General features: G+C 43.3%; 1 protein-coding gene across 3 annotated transcripts in view; it reads left to right on the top strand.

The window, feature by feature from the left end:
- Positions 1 to 3,219: 3,219 nt before the first annotated feature.
- Positions 3,220 to 18,085, top strand: part of znrf2b (zinc and ring finger 2b) — a 183,243-nt gene continuing 168,377 nt past the window's right edge. Inside the window, exon 1 of one of the 3 annotated variants that reach the window (XM_068055820.1) lies at positions 3,220 to 4,341. In XM_068055820.1, the coding sequence (XP_067911921.1) occupies positions 3,945 to 4,341 (397 nt within the window). In that variant the 5' untranslated portion in view covers positions 3,220 to 3,944. The remainder of the gene's footprint in view (positions 4,342 to 18,085) is intronic. The other 2 variants (XM_068055811.1, XM_068055804.1) reach the window with 2 other exon arrangements.

Raw genomic sequence — 18,085 nt, 5'->3', positions numbered from 1 at the left:
GGCAAATGGTGCGTTGGCCTTCATAGCGAGAGGATTTGAGTACAGAAGCAGGGATGTCTTGCTGCAATTATACAGGGCCTTGGTGAGGCCACACCTGGAATATTGTGTGCAGTTTTGGTCTCCTTATCTGAGGAAGGATGTTCTTGCTATAGAGGGAGTGCAGCGAAGGTTTACCAGACTGATTCCTGGGATGGCGGGACTGACGTATGAGGAGAGATTGAATTGGTTAGGATTATATTTGCTGGAGTTCAGAAGAGTGAGGGGGGTTCTCATAGAAACCTATAAAATTCTAACAGGACTTGACAGGGTGGATGCAGGAAGGATGTTCCCGATGGTGGGGGAGTCCAAAACCAGGGGTCATAGTCTAAGGATACAGGGTAAACCTTTCAGGGCTGAGATGAGGAGAAATTTATTCACCCAGAGAGTCGTGAGCCTGTGGAATTCGCTATCATAGAAAGCAGTTGAGGCCAAAACATTGTATGTTTTCAAAAAGGAGTTAGATATTGCTCTTGGGTCTAAAGGGATCAAAGGGTATGGGGCGAAAGCCGGAACAGGCTACTGAGTTGGATGATCAGTTATGATCATAATGAATGGTGGAGCAGGCTCGAAGGGCCGAATGGCCTATTCCTGCTCCTATTTTCTATGTTTCTATGTCTATGTAATATTTCCAAGTTCGCAGATGACACAAAACTAGGTTGGAATATGTATTGTGAGGAAGATGCAAAGTGGCTTCAAGGGGATTTGGACAGACTTAGTGAGTGGGCAAGAACATGGCGGATGGAATATTATGTGGAGAAATGTGAGGTTATCCAATTTGGTAGGAGGAATAGATGTGCAGAGTATTTCTTAAATGGTGAGAGATTAGAAAGTGTAGATGTACAAAGGGACCTGGGTGTCCTTGTCAATAAGTCACTGAAAGCTAGCATGCAGGTGCAACAAGCAATTAAGAAGGCTAATGATATGTTAGCTTTTATTGCAAGAGGATTTGAGTACAGGAGTAGCGAAGTCTTGCTTCAATTGTACAGGACCTTGGTTAGACTGCACCTGGAGTATTGTGTACAGTTTAGGTCCCCTTACCTTAAGAAGGATATTATTGCCATAGAGGGAGTGCAACGAAGGTTCACCAGACTTGTTCCCTGGATGGTGGAACTGTCCTATGAAGAGAGATTGGGCCTGTATTCTCTAGAATTTCGAAGAATGAGAGGTGATCTCATTGAAACCTACAAAATACTTAGAGGGATAAACAGGGTAGATGCAGCTAAGATGTTTCCCCGGGTTGGGGAGTCTAGAATCAGGGGACACAATTTCAAAATAAGGGGAAGTTTATGAGGAGAAATTTCTTTATTCAGAGCGTTGTGAATCTTTGGAATTCTCTACCCCAGAGGGCTGTGGAAGTTCAGTCATTGAGTATGTTTAAAGCAGAGATTGACAGATTTCTAAATACAAATGACATAAGGGGATATGAGGATAATGTGGGAAAAAGGCATTGAAGTGGAAGATCAGCCATGATTGTAGTGAATGGTGGGGCAGGCTTGATGGGCTGAATGGCCTACTCCTGCCCCTATGTTCCTATCGGGTGTCTGAAACTTTACTTTCTGTTTGTAATCTTCTGTCCATCCCTCCATCTTTCCAATTCTGCCTTATGTTGTACTTATGTTTTGTCTGTCAGTTGTGGCTCAGTTGGTAGCCCTTGTACCTCTGATTGAAAGGTTGTGGGTGCATGTCCCACTCCAGGACTTGAGCAGAAAAGTCTCGGCTGTACTCTAGTGGAGTGTTGTAAGAGTACTGCATTGTCAGAGATGCTGCTTTTTGGGTGAGATGTTAAACCAAGGTTCCATCTGCTATCTCCACTGAATGTGTAAAAGATCCCACGGCACTATTTTGAAGAAGAGCAAGGGAGTTAGCCCCGGTGTTCTGGCCAATATTTATCCCTCAATCAATGTACAGAAAGCAGGTTAACTAGCCATTTTACTATTGTTGTTTGTGCAAGCTTGCTTTATGCAAATTGGCTGCCATGTTTCCTACATTACTACATTGACAACACTTCAAAATTACTACATCGATTGTAAAGCACTTTGTGATGACCTGAGGTTGTGAAAGGTGCTATATAAATGCAAGACTTTTTTAGTACTGAGATGGTGGTGTGTGTCCATCTCGGTACCTAACTCGGCTTATGACAGTCTCTGAGATTTCTTCTGCCAGATTTATCTGAACATTTCTCAGGATATCTCTCCTTGGTATGGATGCTGAGTAAATTATTTGTACCTCTACTTGTTTACTTTTTTATCTGATGTTCTTCTCAATGGCTGTTTACCTGCATTATTGTTGTTATAATGTTAATCTATCTATCACAGTCCCTGTGTCATTAATAGGATGTGATTTATGTTGTTTTATGTTGTGAAATCTCTGCACTGTAGCATGTCTTATTGTTACTATTGCTATATGATCTCTCCCTGTATTGTTGCATTTTTCCCAGTATTGTTGCCTGGATTTCTCTCGCTTACTGTTAGTATTGCAATATGATTTCTGCCTGTTTGTTGCACGTTTCTTTCATTGTTACTGTTTGATTGTTCCCTATATTGTTGTATGTCTCCTCTTTCATTGTTACTGTGCTCTCTGCCCCTATAATATTCCATGTCTTTCTCTTGTGTGTTGCTACAGTGTGATTTCCTTCTGTATTATTCCATGCCTCTCTCTCTCAATGTCAATGTGTGAACTTAATGTTGTTGCAGCTCGCTCTCATTGTTACTGTGACCTCCTTTTATTGTTCCATCTCTCACTGTTACTCTGGAATCCCTCTATTATTCCATATCTGTCTCTCTGATTGTTACTGTGTGATCTCTCGCTATATTGTTGCCTGTCAGAGGCACTCTGTTACTCTGTATACCGTTACATGTCTCGCTGTTCCATTATCACTGTAATTGTTTTCTATATTGTTGCACGTCTCTCATTGTGATATCTCTATGCATCGTTTCATTCTTTCGCTTGTTACTGTCCGATCTCGCTGTATTTTTGAATGACTTTATTATGTGATCTTGCTGTACGTTGTTCCACCTCTTTGTTAGTATGTTCTCGCCCCATATTGTTGCATGTCTCATTGTTAGTGAGACCTCGCCCTGTGCTCCATGCCTTTCTCTCTCCCCCTGTTACTGTGTGATCTCTGTGTATTGTTCCATGTCTCCCTCCCTCATTGTTACTGTGTGATCTCTTCCTGCTGTTTGTGACGTACCCTGACGCGAGAAGCGGGCTGGGGGGCAGTCAGTCATTGAGTGAGTCTCACTGGATGTTGTGACTGCCTCTTGGTGTCAGTCTGCTCGTCCTCTTGACTTTAATGATGTGTGCGAGTCGGCGTTTCCGTGTCTCCCTGCCGAGGAGAGAGCGAGGGGCTCCCCGAGCCTGAGAAAGAGGGATAGTTAAACAAAAAACAAAAAAAGGCAGCAGCTCACTTTTGTTCTGAATGCCATGCTCTTGGTTTAGTACTGCGATGGCGGAGAGAGCTGGGCAGCAGCAGCAGTCCCGAGGAACAGCGGCAGCAGCTGAATCGGGAGCCGGGCCAACACAACACTCACCCTGGCTACAGAACCCCCGTAACCGGGGCACCTTCTGAACCTTCTCCGCGCCCACCCCCCACCCCACCAGGAAAGGGGTGGGGGTACTGAATCCGCTGAGGCTGACTGTGTCTCTTTGTTGGGATCTTTCTATTCTTTACACACATACAGTTCTGTGCTCCTTTATCAATATCCACCAGCCATGGACAGCTATTGAGAGAACTCGCTGGTTGCATACACTGTGGACAAAGGGGATTCAAGAGAAAAATTGGGAACATTTTGGGAAAAAAGGGACCCAGACGTGGAAAGTGGATCAGAAGTTTGCTGGAGAACAGGGAGCGACTCCAAAGGATCATTCGAACCTCTTCCTTCACCTCCTTCTGCTCCGTCTCCCCCATGGGGGCTAAGCAGAGCAGCCCGGCTACGAATGGTCGGACCCGGGCTTACTCGGGCTCGGATCTGCCCTCCAACACGGCCAGCAGCAACGGGAGCAACCGCTCGGTCGCCGGTTCGAGTGGCTCGGGCCAGGGCTCCGGGGCTGGGGTGGCCACAGCGCTGGCAAGCGGCCGTTTCCACTACGTCCCGCCGCCTCCCGCTGGTCCCAGGTCGATGGCGACGAGCAGCCGGAACCAGTCGCTCAACATTCCCAACAGCGGAGGCACATACAGTTCGCAGGAGGAATCGGAGGGCAGCACCCCGGAGGAGAGCACGGGGGAGCGGCCAGGAGGCCACGGAGCCCCTCGGTTACTCATCGGATCCCTTCCCGCTCACCTGTCGCCTCACTTGTTCGGAGGTAAGAGACACTTTGGGCTTTGAAACATGAAGCGAGAGACTGAGAGGAAGGGGCGAGAGGCACCGCTAATGCAGTAAACAGGTAGAGGGGGAAGGAGCTAGGGATTGGAGCCAGTCAATGAGTCTCAGAGTCCTAAAGCTGTGATATGAGTCAGAGTTGCCATTGATAAGACACCTGGAAACAGCTCGGGTCAATTTCACCCCATGTAATTGACACGCGGGCCCAACTTTGACCGGGAGCCCAACCTACCACTGAACACCGTCTCCCAGCCAACGTTACATTCATAGTTGATCTCTCGCTCCTTTCTTTAAATGCAGCATCTGTCTCAATGACAGTAGAAGTTCCACAGGGTAGTGAGGACCCCCCCCCCCCCCCCGCCCGCTCTCCCTCCCTCCCCATTTCATCAGCACTGCCTGCTACCTGCCCACTAAATATATGGTGTTTTAAGTGTGAGCTGTTCTCCTCTCGTTCCGTGTACTGGAGCAGAGGATTCTTGACATTGGAGAGATCTGGGGGTTTTTTTTTTTTGGCTCTGCTCCATCCTGAGACCCTTGAAATGACATTCAGTCCCCCAGCACCATGTCCCGCAGAGATCTGATCATTCCCATCGATTTCAAAGGCAGAGAATCATCCCTCACCAGAGACTGAGCCCGATTACACATCTGTTTTTATTCTGTAACACGTCCTGCTTATTTGCATCCATGTTTTCAAAACATATCTTTATCCGCTTTGGTTGACTGTTAACAGGTTACGGAGGGAGACTCTCAGGAACAGAAAGCAACACATGAAGATTTTCATTAGCAATGTATGCAGGTGTGGCCAATGAACTCTGCACATTGTGTTTGCTCGATCGAGTATTGCGCGCGATTAGATTATAAAGCAACGCCACAGCCTTGTTCCATATTGTGTAATAACGTCACCCAAACCTAGATTAATGAACCCGCAATATAAACGCGGTGCGATGCGATTATTGAGTTCGACATCATAAAGAAGTGCACACTGCCAAACGCTCCTGAGATTTGTATAGAGCGCTGACTCTGATGTGCCTGTTGACAAATCTTCAACTCTGCTGCCTCATAAACTTGTTTCTATCTGCCCTTGTTACTCAGAGGCGTGTTGTATAATCGGTTAATCTTTCATTGCTGTAATCTAGCCCTTGCGGGGGGGAGGGGGGGGGGAAACAAACTGCAGACTGTTCTCTGGAAGGATTGCCTGTTTTGAGAGTTGACTTATTTTGAACACCTTCCATGGGTGAAATCGAGGGTTTATTTTTAATGAAGTCACTTGTTGGCTCATTGCCTTCTGACTGACCTTTACCCTCCGGTATGTGTCATTATTCTTCACTGAGGGTGAGATTTCTACACTTTTAAGGATCGAGATTTTAACTCACTCAAAAACTCATCCACCCGCACTGAGTTAAAATCGGGCCCCTTTTCCCCTTTCCCACAGGTCTCTGGGCCATTCCCAGCGAAAGTGCAGGAGGGTAACATTTCCAGCCCAAAGTTCAGGGTAGCATGCTCAGCCCAGAATGGAGGGTAACATGCCCAGGCAACTTGCTTCTGGCTCTTGCCTGTGTCGAGCTGAGAAACTGGCTGCTGGGAGATGTGTTTCTACGTCTATTGTTATGCTTTCTGTGGGGAATTGCATGACCTCTGATTAACACCTCCTCACAGTGGAATATCCAAGATCAATTAAACAATATTATGAATTATTTCAGGCACCACTCTGTGTCCTGAGGAGATGGTAGTTCTTGAATGTATTCTGCTCATTACATAGCTTTCCACTGAAGTGTCTGAAGTATTTTTACTTTTATTGTCTTACCATGTGATATAGTCAGTGGTTAGGATGAGTTCCTGGTTTACACATCCACATGTAAGAAGGGTGAATGAGAAATAATACTTTTAAGACCTGCTTATGCGCACACTACTGAAACTATATCAATTCTGTGATTGTCACAAAATACTTTTTCTTTGCGTTTCCCTCTGAATTTCCCCCCATCCCCATTGTTCTCTCTGGTGAGTGTGATGCATCTTGTGTTACTGTCACACTCTCCTTTTATCACAAGTTAGGAAGTGGGTAAGGGATGCTAGGCTGGACTTGCTTCTGCCAGACTTTTCTCCCTACCCTTCTGCAGGGAGTCTCCACTCAGCTCCTCCTACATCCCCCCCCCCGCCATCCCCCTCCTCCCAATGTGGCAGGTGGCTGCATTGAGAACTCCAACATTGAGAGGATTTGAAAGTGCTCCCTGCCACTATGTGCTGCTACACGCTGATGCCCTAACACACTGTGCCAGTGTGCACCAAACATTCAGATCTCTTCACACCCTTTTTTGTGCTATATGTGAGGGACTAATTTTTACACTTAAATAATTTAATTTACTTCCAATTTCTAAATAGAGGTCTTTAAATACAATAGTGTAGTGGTTATGTTACTGGACTAGTAAGAGCCCTGGACCAATAATCCAGAGAACTTGAACCAAACCCCATCATGGCAGTTTGAATATTTGACTTCAGTTTAAAAACAAATGTGGAAGTAAAAAACTGAAATTAGTAAAAGTGATCATTAAGTTCCTTATCCTCCCTTCGTTGAGCCAGGTCTCTGTTATTGCTTATCATTGTTGCAAAAACCCAATTGGCTCACTAATGCCCTTTAAGAAAGAAAATCTGCCATCCTCACCTGGTCTGGCCGCGATGTGACTCCAGGGCCACACCAATGTAGTTGATTCTTAACTGCCCTCTGAAATGACCTAGCCAGTCGCTTATTCTGGGAAATAAATGACGACTTTGCCAGTGACGCTCACATCTTGAGAATTAATTTAAAGAAAAGTCATTCAAATTTCCAAGTTAGATTAAAAAAAGAAAATGATCAGTTTTGTGCTTTACCTCATGTTGAAAACTGATACAAGGACTGATGTCCTTGTATCAGGCTGGTCATTATCCTGCAAGTTCTATATATTTGCTTGGGTTTTAATATATACAGCTGCAGCTGTTTGTCTATTCTCTAACTTCATAATTTATTTGCAAAGATTTTTTTTTAACAGATTTCACTTCTTTGTTTTGCTAATGTAAAGGGTTGCCTGCTCAAAAGACAGGAATGGATTTATTCAGCTATTACATGCCCAGCAGTCCCCTCATGGGAGAGGCTATCAGTACAATCCAATATTTCAACCAGTTCAGCTGCTCTCTCTAGAGATCAGAAAGGAATTATGAACACATTAGTTTCTTAGTTGGACTGACTTTGAGAATCAAACTATTTTGGGAACTGGTCTAAGGGCAGGGGAATTCCACCACTCTGTTCTAAACTAGGGGACTGTTTGATGAGGAAATTACAGCTCTACAAGTGATGAGAACTTAGTTTTTAAAAAGAGCAACGTCTGCACAAAGACAGTCTTCTTGCAAAGTCTTTCTATTTGGAAGAACTGTAATAGTTTCCACCATTTCATCATTTTCAAGTATGAAATGATACACTTTGATTTGCTTTATTTCCAGTGCATCACACATTCTTAAACTAACAAAAATAAACTTTGTAGAGCACTTTGAGTGAAGGTACACTTTAATAAAGTGCAAAATGTTTTTCTCTTATCAGAGTTACTATAATAGATATAAACTAACCTGAAGTTCAAAAATGTGATAATAAAACACAGTGCTATATAGTGTCTTCAGCTTTTTAACCCTCACTTTCCAAAATCAGAATTTTTTGTGATGATTAGAACCCAAGTTCCTAGTACTGCTGGGTGAGCTTGAGCTGATGATACAGAAAGCTATTGCTTATGTAAAAAAAAACACTCTAGCAACTTTAATGTAATTGTCCTACCAAATAAGAGGATTCTAATTTGAGTTAGATGACTTTTACATTTTGTCTGTGCATTACAGTATTTCAGATAATTTTCAGATTTGTAACTATCTTGTGACATGGTACTGTCTATTAATATATATGGTGACTAATTCTCAATACAAGAATCTATTGTGGTTCTCTACATATTCTCTAATAGTTGTTTTACAGCTGTTGAAAATGATAAGCAACCCCTTGTGTACTAACACATGCCCTGTGGCAATGGGATAGGGGGTCAGTCATGAGTTGTTGCCAGCTTTCAGTTGGCCTGTCTGCTGGTAAACACTGAAATGAGGCTGGCGCTTCAAAAGGGAATTGCTTATGTTTTGCTATACTTAAGTATTTACAGGCGGCTTGCTTTTCCCCCCAGTATTCATTCTCAGGATTTGAGCATTGCTGGCAAAACTGGCATTTATTGCCCATCCCCAGTTGTCCTCAGAAAGGGCGTGCTGGTATATAAATATCATTGGTAGTGGCATGGTTATAGAGTAATGAATAGTGCAAGGGAACAGAAAGGGAGAATATTGGGACTGTGATATAATGACAATAACAGAGACCTGGCTCAAAGAAGGGATGATAGGGAACAATGTTCCTGATAATAAAGTATCCAGGAAAGATTGTGAAGGAAAATATGGAGGGGAGAGGTGGCAATATTAGTGAAATAAACTATTGCAGCACTGGAGAGGAATGATGTAATTGAGAAGCCAAAGACAGAATCTATTTGGTTAGAATTAAGGAAAAATAGAGGAGTTATTGTATCAAAAACAAGAAATGCTGGATTCACTCAGCAGGTCTGGCAGCATCTGTGGAAAGAGAAGCAGAGTTAACGTTTCGGGTCAGTGACCCTTCTTCGGAACTGACAAATATTAGAAAAGTCACAGATTATAAACAAGTGAGGTGGGGGTTGGGCAAGAGATAACAAAGGAGAAGGTGCAGATTGGACCAGGCCACATAGCTGACCAAAAGGTCACGGAGCAAAGGCAAACAATATGTTAATGGTGTGTTGAAAGACAAAGCATTAGTACAGATTAGGTGTGAATATACTGAATATTGAACAGCAGCAAGTGCAAACCTGAAGAAAAACAACCTGAAAAAAATAGTGGGTAAGCAAACTGAACAAACTAAGATGAAATGAAATAAATGCAAAAAAAGATTGTAAAAACTGTAAAAAGGAATATTAAAAAAAAAGGAAGAAAAAATAACTAAAAATGACTAAAAATGAAGGTAAAGTGGGGGGCTGTCATGCTCTGAAATTATTGAACTCAATGTTCAGTCCGGCAGGCTGTAGTGTGCCTAATCGGTAGATGAGATGCTGTTCCTCGAGCTTGCGTTGATGTTCACTGGAACACTGCAGCAATCCCAGGACAGAGATGTGAGCATGAGAGCAGGGGGGAGTGTTGAAATGGCAAGCAACCGGAAGCTCAGGGTCCTGCTTGCGGACTGAGCGGAGTTATTGTATCACTGGGTATATACTATAGGACACCAAATAGTTGGAAAGAGATTGTAGGGCAATTTTCAGGAAAATTACAGAACAATACAAAAACTACACAGTACTGAGAATGCGTTCTCTAGCCAGCGGAAAAGCCCCTGGGAAGGACAGCATTATCCCTGAAATAATCAAGAGTGCCAAGCCTGCTATACTCTCAGCACTACATGAACTGCTATGCCTGTGCTGGGACGAGGGAGCAGTACCTCAGGACATGCGCGATGCCAATATCATCACCCTCTATAAAAACAAAGGTGACCGCGGTGACTGCAACAACTACCGTGGAATCTCCCTGCTCAGCATAGTGGGGAAAGTCTTTGCTTGAGTCGCTCTAAACAGGCTCCAGAAGCTAGCCGAGCGCGTCTACCCGGAGGCACAGTGTGGCTTTCATGCAGAGAGATCGACCGTTGACATGCTGTTCTCCCTTCGTCAGATACAGGAGAAATGCCGCGAACAACAGATGCCCCTTTACATTGCTTTCATTGATCTCACCAAAGCCTTTGACCTCGTCAGCAGACGTGGTCTCTTCAGACTACTAGAAAAGATTGGATGTCCACCAAAGCTACTAAGTATCATCACCTCATTCCATGACAATATGAAAGGCACAATTCAACATGGCGGCTCCTCATCAGACCCCTTTCCTATCCTGAGTGGCGTGAAACAGGGCTGTGTTCTCGCACCCACACTTTTTGGGATCTTCTTCTCCCTGCTGCTTTCACATGCGTTCAGTCTTCTGAAGAAGGAATTTTCCTCCACACAAGATCAGGAGGCGGGTTGTTCAACTTTGCCCGTCTAAGAGCGAAGTCCAAAGTACAGAAAGTCCCCATCAGGGAACTCCTCTTTGCTGATGATGCTGCTTTAACATCTCACACTGAAGAGTGCCTGCAGAGTCTCATCAACAGGTTTGCGGCTGCCTGCAATGAATTTGGCCTAACCATCAGCCTCAAGGAAATGAACATCATGGGGCAGGACGTCAGAAATGCTCCATCCATCAATATTGGCGACCACGCTCTGGAAGTGGTTCAAGAGTTCACCTACCTAGGCTCAACTATCACCAGTAACCTGTCTCTAAATGCAGAAATCAACAAGCGCATGGGAAAGGCTTCCACTGCTATGTCCAGACTGGCCAAGAGAGTTGTGGGAAAATGGCGCACTGACACGGAACACAAAAGTCCGAGTGTATCAAGCCTGTGTCCTCAGTACCTTGCTCTATGGCAGCGAGGCCTGGACAACGTATGTCAGCCAAGAGCGATGTCTCAACTCATTCCATCTTCGCTGCCTCCGGAGAATACTTGGCATCAGGTGGCAGGATCGTATCTCCAACACAGAAGGCCTCCTTATCTCGAGAGACAATGGGTAAGTGCCTGGAGGTGGTCAGTGATGTATGGAGCAGCGCCTGGAGTGGCTATAAAGGCCAATTCTAGAGTGACAGGCTCTTCCACAGGTGCTGCAGAAAAATTTGTTTGTCGGGGCTGTTACACAGTTGGCGCTCCCCTTGCGCTTTTGTCTTTTTTCCTGCCAACCGCTAAGTCTCTTCGACGCGCCACACTTTAGCCCCGCCTTTATGACTGCCCGCCAGCTCTGGCGAACGCTGGCAACTGACTCCCACGACTTGTGATCAATGTCACAGGACTTCATGTCGCGTTTGCAGACGTCTTTGGAGCGAAGACATGGACGGCCGGTGGGTCTGATACTAGTGGCGAGCTCACAGTACAATGTGTCTTTGGGGATCCTGCCATCTTCCATGCGGCTCACATGGCCAAGCCATCTCAAGCGCTGCTGACTCAGTAGTGTGTATAAGCTGGGGATGTTGGCCGCCTCGAGGACTTCTGTGTTGGAGATACGGTCCTGCCACCTGATGCCAAGTATTCTCTGGAGACAAGTTCAAGTCCTACTCCAGGACTTAAGCACAAAAATTAAGGTTGACACTCCAGTGCAAATCTAAGGGAGCATTGTTAGATGTATTTTGGATGAGAAATTAAACTGAGGTCCCATATGCCCTTTCAGGTGGATGTAAAAGAATCCTTGGCAATATTTTAAAGAAGAGCCAGGGGAGTTATCTCTGGTGTCAAGGTCAATATCAATCAACATCACAAAAAAAAATTATTAGGTCATTACCACATTGCTGTTTGTGAAAGTTTGCTGTGTGCAAATTGGCTGCCACATTTCCTACATTACAACAGTGACTAGACTTCAAAAGTACTTAATTGGCTGTAAGGTGCTTTGGCACATCCAGTGGTCATGAAAGGTGCTATATGAATGCAAGTCTTTCTGTTCTTTTTAAACTGGTATATAACAGTGTAATTGGCAAAGAGGGGGAGGAATTCCTAAAATGTGTACAAGATAACTTTCTTGATCACTCTTTGCAGCCCAATGAGGAAGGAAACTGTGCGGAATCTAGTTCTGTGGATTGAAGTGGGGCGAATGGAGCATGCTTCTTTGGGAGAGCATTTGAGGAACAGGGATCATAGTATCATCAGGTTTAGAATATTTATGGAAAAGGACACAATACAATCAAGCTTAAAACACTGAACTGGAGGAGGGCTCATTTTAGTGAGTTCGAAAGGGATTTGACTGAGATACATTGGAATCAATAATTAGTAAGCAAACAATGGGAGGCCTTCAAAGAGGGCTTGAATACAGAGTAGGCACGTTCCTATGATGGGAAACGGAAGGGCATTCAAAGCTAGAGTTTGCTGGATGGCTAAAAATATTGAGGTTAAAATGAGATAGAAAAGGAGGTTTATAACATGTGTAAGGTTCATAATGTAGTAGAGAACCAAGCTGAATATAGAAAGTACACAGGCGATCTAAAAGAAGGGAATCTGAGGAGCAAAGAAAGAGTATGAGAATAGATTCGCAGCTAACATAAAAGGGAACCTAAAAGTCTTTTATAAACATATACATAGTAAAAAGGTAATCAAAAGAAGGGTAGGGGTGATTTAACAACCAAAAAGGAGATCATATTGTGGAAGCAGAGGGCATGACTAAATGAGCACTTTGCATTTGTCTTCACTAGAGAAGAGGATGCAACATAGTGTAAAGGAAGAGGCAGTAGTGATACTGGATAGGACAACAATAAAGAATATGTACTGAAAAGGTTGGCAATCCTCAAAGTAAAAAGGTCACCTGGTCCAGCATGGAAGCACCTCAAGTTACTGAGGGAAGCAAGGGTGTGAATTGCAGAGGCTCTGGACACAATCTTCCAGTTCTCCTTGGATTTGGAGGTGTAGTGCCGGAGGATTGCAAATTTTACACCCCTGTTTAGAAAAAGGGAGATAGATAAACTCGATAACGACAGACCAGTCAACCTACTTTGGTGATGGGAAATGTTTAAGAGACGATAATTTGGGGCAAAATTAATTGACATTTGGAAAGGTATGGGTTAATAAATGAAAATCAGGGTTCATTTGTTAAAGGCAAATTGTGTTTGACTAACTTGATTTCTTTGATAAAGTAATGGAGAGGGTTACTGAGGGTCTTGTGGTTGAGGGTGCCTATTTAGACTATCAAACAGGTGTTTGACAAAGTAACACATAATAGACTTGTTAACAAAGTTATAATCCATGGGGTTAAAGTGACAGTGCCAGCATGGAGATTCAATTGACTAATGGACAGAAAGCAGAGAGAAGTGGCGAATTGTTGTTTTTCAGACTGGAGGTAAGTATACAGTGGTGATCCCTAGGGGTTGGTAATGGGAGCAATGCTCTGTTTGAGATATATAAATATTAATGATCTGGTTTTGGATGTACAAGACATAATTTCAAAGTTTTCAGATGATACGAAACTTGGAAATGTAGTAAACAATGAGGAGGATAACAACAAATTTCAGGAGAACATAGACTGGTAAAATGGGCAGAGGAAATTTAATGCAGGTAAGCATGAAGTGATGCATTTTGGTGGGAAGAATGAAGAGAGGCAAAATGAGCTAAACAATCTTAAAGGGGATGCAGGAACAGAGAAACCTGGGTTGCAGCTACACAAATTTTTGAAGGTGGTAGAACAAGTTGAGAAAGCTGTTTAAAAAAGCATGTGGAATCTATAGTTTTACTAATAGAGGCATAGAGTACAAAAGCAAGGAAGTTATGCTAAATCTTTACACATCACTGGTTAGGCTTCAGCTGGAGCATTGTGTTCAATTCTGGGCACCACACCTTAGGAAGGATGTCATGTCTTTAGAGAGGGAGTGGAAGAGATTCACTGGAATGGAACCACAGATGAGGTACTTTAGTTATGTGGAATGACTGGAGTACTGGGATTGTTTTCCTTGGAGCAGAGAAGGAGATTTAATAGAGGTGTTCAAAATAATGAATGGTTTTGTTAATAAATAAGGAAAAACTGTTTCCAGTGGCAAAAGGGTTGGGTTCCAGAGGATACAGATTTAAAGTGATTGGCAAAAGAACCAGAGGCAACATGAGGAAATTTTTTTTTTTACATGGTGAGTTATGATCTGGAATGCATTGTTTGAAAGGGAAGTGGAAGCAGATTCAGGAGTAACATTCAAAAGGGAATTGGATAAAAACTTGAAGGGATAAACATTACAGGCCTATGGGGAAAGAACAAGGGAGTGGAATTAATTGAATAGCACTGTCAAAGAGTTGGCACAGGCGCGATAGACCAATATCCTTCTTCTATGCTGCATCATTCTATAATTCCATGATTGGTTTAAAATAACACAGGAAGTTTTCATTAATAGATTGAGCACGTGATACTTCCTGCCCAGGTCAAGTGTTCCAACCACTACTAATTCTGCAGCACATTGGTCATTTGTTTTTATTATGATTAATTTTCTTTTACTTTCCCAAAGACGTGAATGTTGATAGGCTGTGCAATCACAGTGGCGTCACTGCCACGCTCAGTTCTGTCCTCTGTTATGTCCAGATGTCTTCACTTGCAACAGGGGTCAACTGCATTGTGATCAGGGTTTGGGGCCCTGATTAATTTGCCCCTACTTCCTTTATTCTTTCCCCAAAGCTGTTAACTGGTAAAACACCTATCATTATTCCACCCATGGTCAACCAACTTGGCATGGGTCATTGAAACATAGTAACAGGAGCAGACCATTCAGCCCCTCGAATCTGTTTCACCAATCAATTAGATCATGGCTGATTCATATTTTAACTCCATTCGCCCACCTTGGTTCCATATTCCTTAATGCCCTTGCCTAACAAAAATCTATCAATCTCAGTTTTGAAATTTTCAACATCTTTTTGAGGGTGAGTTGTTTGGATTTCCCCAACTCTTTGCATGCAGAAGTGCTTTCTGACATCACCCTTGGGGTTAGGCCCCCCCCTGTTCTGGATTATCTACCCTATCAAATCCTTTAATCATCATAAAGAGCTCAATTAGATCACCCCATTCATTGTCTATATTCAAGGGAATACAAGGCCTGGCCTATGCAACTTGTCCTCATAATTTATCTCTTTTAGCCCAGTGTCATTCTGATGAATTTGCACTGCACCCGCTCTCAGGAGTCGCCTGAGGCGTGGTGCCCAGAATTAACTGCCGTCATTCACATGGGGTGTAACCAAAGCTTTTTAGCAAGGATTTTAATAAATACACTTAAATGGCAAAACTTTCCTAACCAAATCACTTAAGCCCCGATTAAAAATAATTTTTAACGCATGCTGTTTGTACTGTGCACTAGTGAGTTGACCAGATAGGCAAGGCATGGAAATGAACTGCTTAGTATTTCCAGCTCTGCGAACAACATGGGAGTGTTGTGCTGTGTTTTGGATTTGACATTTAGTAGTTAGACATATTTGAAACGGACAGTATGGCAGCGGCTGTCTTGGGAGTAACTTGCTTAGCGACATTGAGTGACTCAGTTAACTACAACAGGACTGATTACACTGCGGGCAGGAAACAAAACGCCTGCCTCCTTGCAGCAATGAAAACATGATCGAAGATATGTTCTCTCAGTGTTTTCTGTCGTGACTTGAGGTTTTTCCCTAGATCGTTTTTGCGCATGTCTGAGTCCATGCCCTTCACTAGTTTCAGTTTGGCTGGGTGCAGTCGTCTGGCAGGTGTTTTGCATGTTCATAGGTTCGATGCACGCCTTTGTTTTCTGGGCAATGTAGCACAAAGCATTCTTAAAACCCGGCTGCCTTGTATAGCTGTGTGCTGCGTGTTTAGTAAACTTAATGCATCTTGTCAGTTGTCCCAGACACTATTAATCTGTGGTATAGTGGAATATATAACCCTATGCAATACACGATAATTAAAATTTTAAATGAGTGTTTCCATAAAAGTGCATTACACTGTTCGATACTGTTTTAATATATAAAACTTCAAAACGCTGTTAAAATTGCTTCAAAGTCTGAATATTAAGAAGAATATTTATCTTGTTATGGATGGTAGTGTTTTATAACAAATGTAAGATAGTGGCTGGGCAATATTCAGTCAACTATTGGGCTGAAAATATACAATTTTTCCAAGGTTTCTTCAAGTCTGATTAAGGCCAGAGAGAAACGGCCAACTGTACAAACAGTAGCTCGAGAGTTTCAATTGATAGTAAAGAGCAGAATATCCTGGATTGTGTCCTCATACATTTTTCTAATTTGAATTTTATCCTCCAGTTTCCCCCCTCCCGAAAACATTGATTTATGATGCAGGTCCTCACTGTTAACAAATTTCAGGTCTGCACTAGCTTTTCCCACCAATTCAACATCATTGATTTCTTCTTTAAGTGGATCTCATGATCCTTATGATCAGGAGTTTCCCCTTAGCGGTCCAATACTCTGGCATGACCTATGGAGGGTAGCAATTCAACCCCTTGTGTGTGCTGGATACTGTAAACCTGCATGTGCCTTTCTCTTACCTTCCAAAATAAGCACATGAGATGAGGTCGATCATGCACATGTAATTATAAGAATAAAGAATAAGTTTTCAGCAAAATTCAATTCAATATCTATTGCTCCTCATAACATCAAAAGCAACAAATTGTGCAAACGTGATCATTGAACTGACTGGCAGTAACCTTAGGAAGGGAGATCTCATCCTCTGTGACTATTTCCCAGACTGACCTTGTTTCAGCTCAACAGAAAGGCAAAGACTTGACCTCTGATCTTCCACAGCTCTCCATGTCAGAGGATTGGCCAGTTGAGGTGACAATCGAACTTGCTACCAACCTCCTAATGTGTGTCCCCAGGCAGTTAACCCCTGTTGTGCTCGAATGAATGAATGAATCTAACCCAGCTTTGTTTGTGTGAATGACCCTAGAATGTATTAAGGAACCTCACTGTCTCAACTCACACAGTATATGGGGAACACCTAGCTATACTGGGTTAAACTTATTTTCCCAGAGAGCTTGTGTTGAGTGTGCATTTGGCCTCTTATTTACTAAATTGAACTTGATAGTAGCTTGATGTAAGTTATCCAAGATCCTGCTGGGCCAAAACCCTCAAATGTGAACATTCACATTCTTTATATATGAGCTGATAGAGAGTGATAGGTTATTCAACTCTAGGGTCATCGCAACAAAGTCCAATAATGTCTTCAAGTGATATCCACATGCGTGCGAAGATCACAGGAATTGCTTACTCGTGATAATGGGTGGGAACCCTGCTGACTTTTGGTTCTGAGTTGGGGTGGGTTTAGAGAAGAGTGTGTAGTGCTGAGGTGATTGTAGCATGCAAATGTCACCCAAACAATCACCTCAACTGTTGTTCTAACCATTGAATCTGCAGTGTTCCTTGTCTGCATGGTCCCCAGTGGACCGAATTTAACACCTCAATTTTTTGTTTAGCTTTTTGTTAAGCTTTATTTAAGCAATGTGTGTTTTTTTGGGTTTTCATGGTACTATTCCAAGTACAGCAGAAGAGTTCATCTGATAAACTGGCCAATATTCATCCCTCAACCAACATCACTGAAACAAATAATCTGGTCATTAATCTCATTGCGGTGTGTGAGAACTCGCTGTGGTCAAATTAGCAACTGTATTTCCTATATTACAATCTTCTTTCTTTTGGGCCTCCTTATCTCGAGAGACAATGGATACGCGCCTGGAGGTGGTCAGTGGTTTGTGAAGCAGCGCCTGGAGTGGCTATAAAGGCCAATTCTGGAGTGACAGGCTCTTCCACAGGTGCTGCAGAGAAATTTGTTTGTTGGGGCTGTTGCACAGTTGGCTCTCCCCTTGCGCCTCTGTCTTTTTTCCTGCCAACTACTAAGTCTCTTCGACTCGCCACAATTTAGCCCTGTCTTTATGACTGCCCGCCAGCTCTGGCGAATGCTGGCAACTGACTCCCACGACTTGTGATCAATGTCACACGATTTCATGTCGCGTTTGCAGACGTCTTTATAACGGAGACATGGACGGCCGGTGGGTCTGATACCAGTGGCGAGCTCACTGTACAATGTGTCTTTGGGGATCCTGCCATCTTACAATATTACAATGGTGACTACATTTCCAAAGAAAAATTCATTTGT

Source organism: Heterodontus francisci, chromosome 2 (genome assembly GCF_036365525.1).
Source record: "Heterodontus francisci isolate sHetFra1 chromosome 2, sHetFra1.hap1, whole genome shotgun sequence".
Lineage (NCBI taxonomy): Eukaryota > Metazoa > Chordata > Chondrichthyes > Heterodontiformes > Heterodontidae > Heterodontus > Heterodontus francisci.
This window is presented reverse-complemented; position numbering and strand designations above follow the sequence as displayed.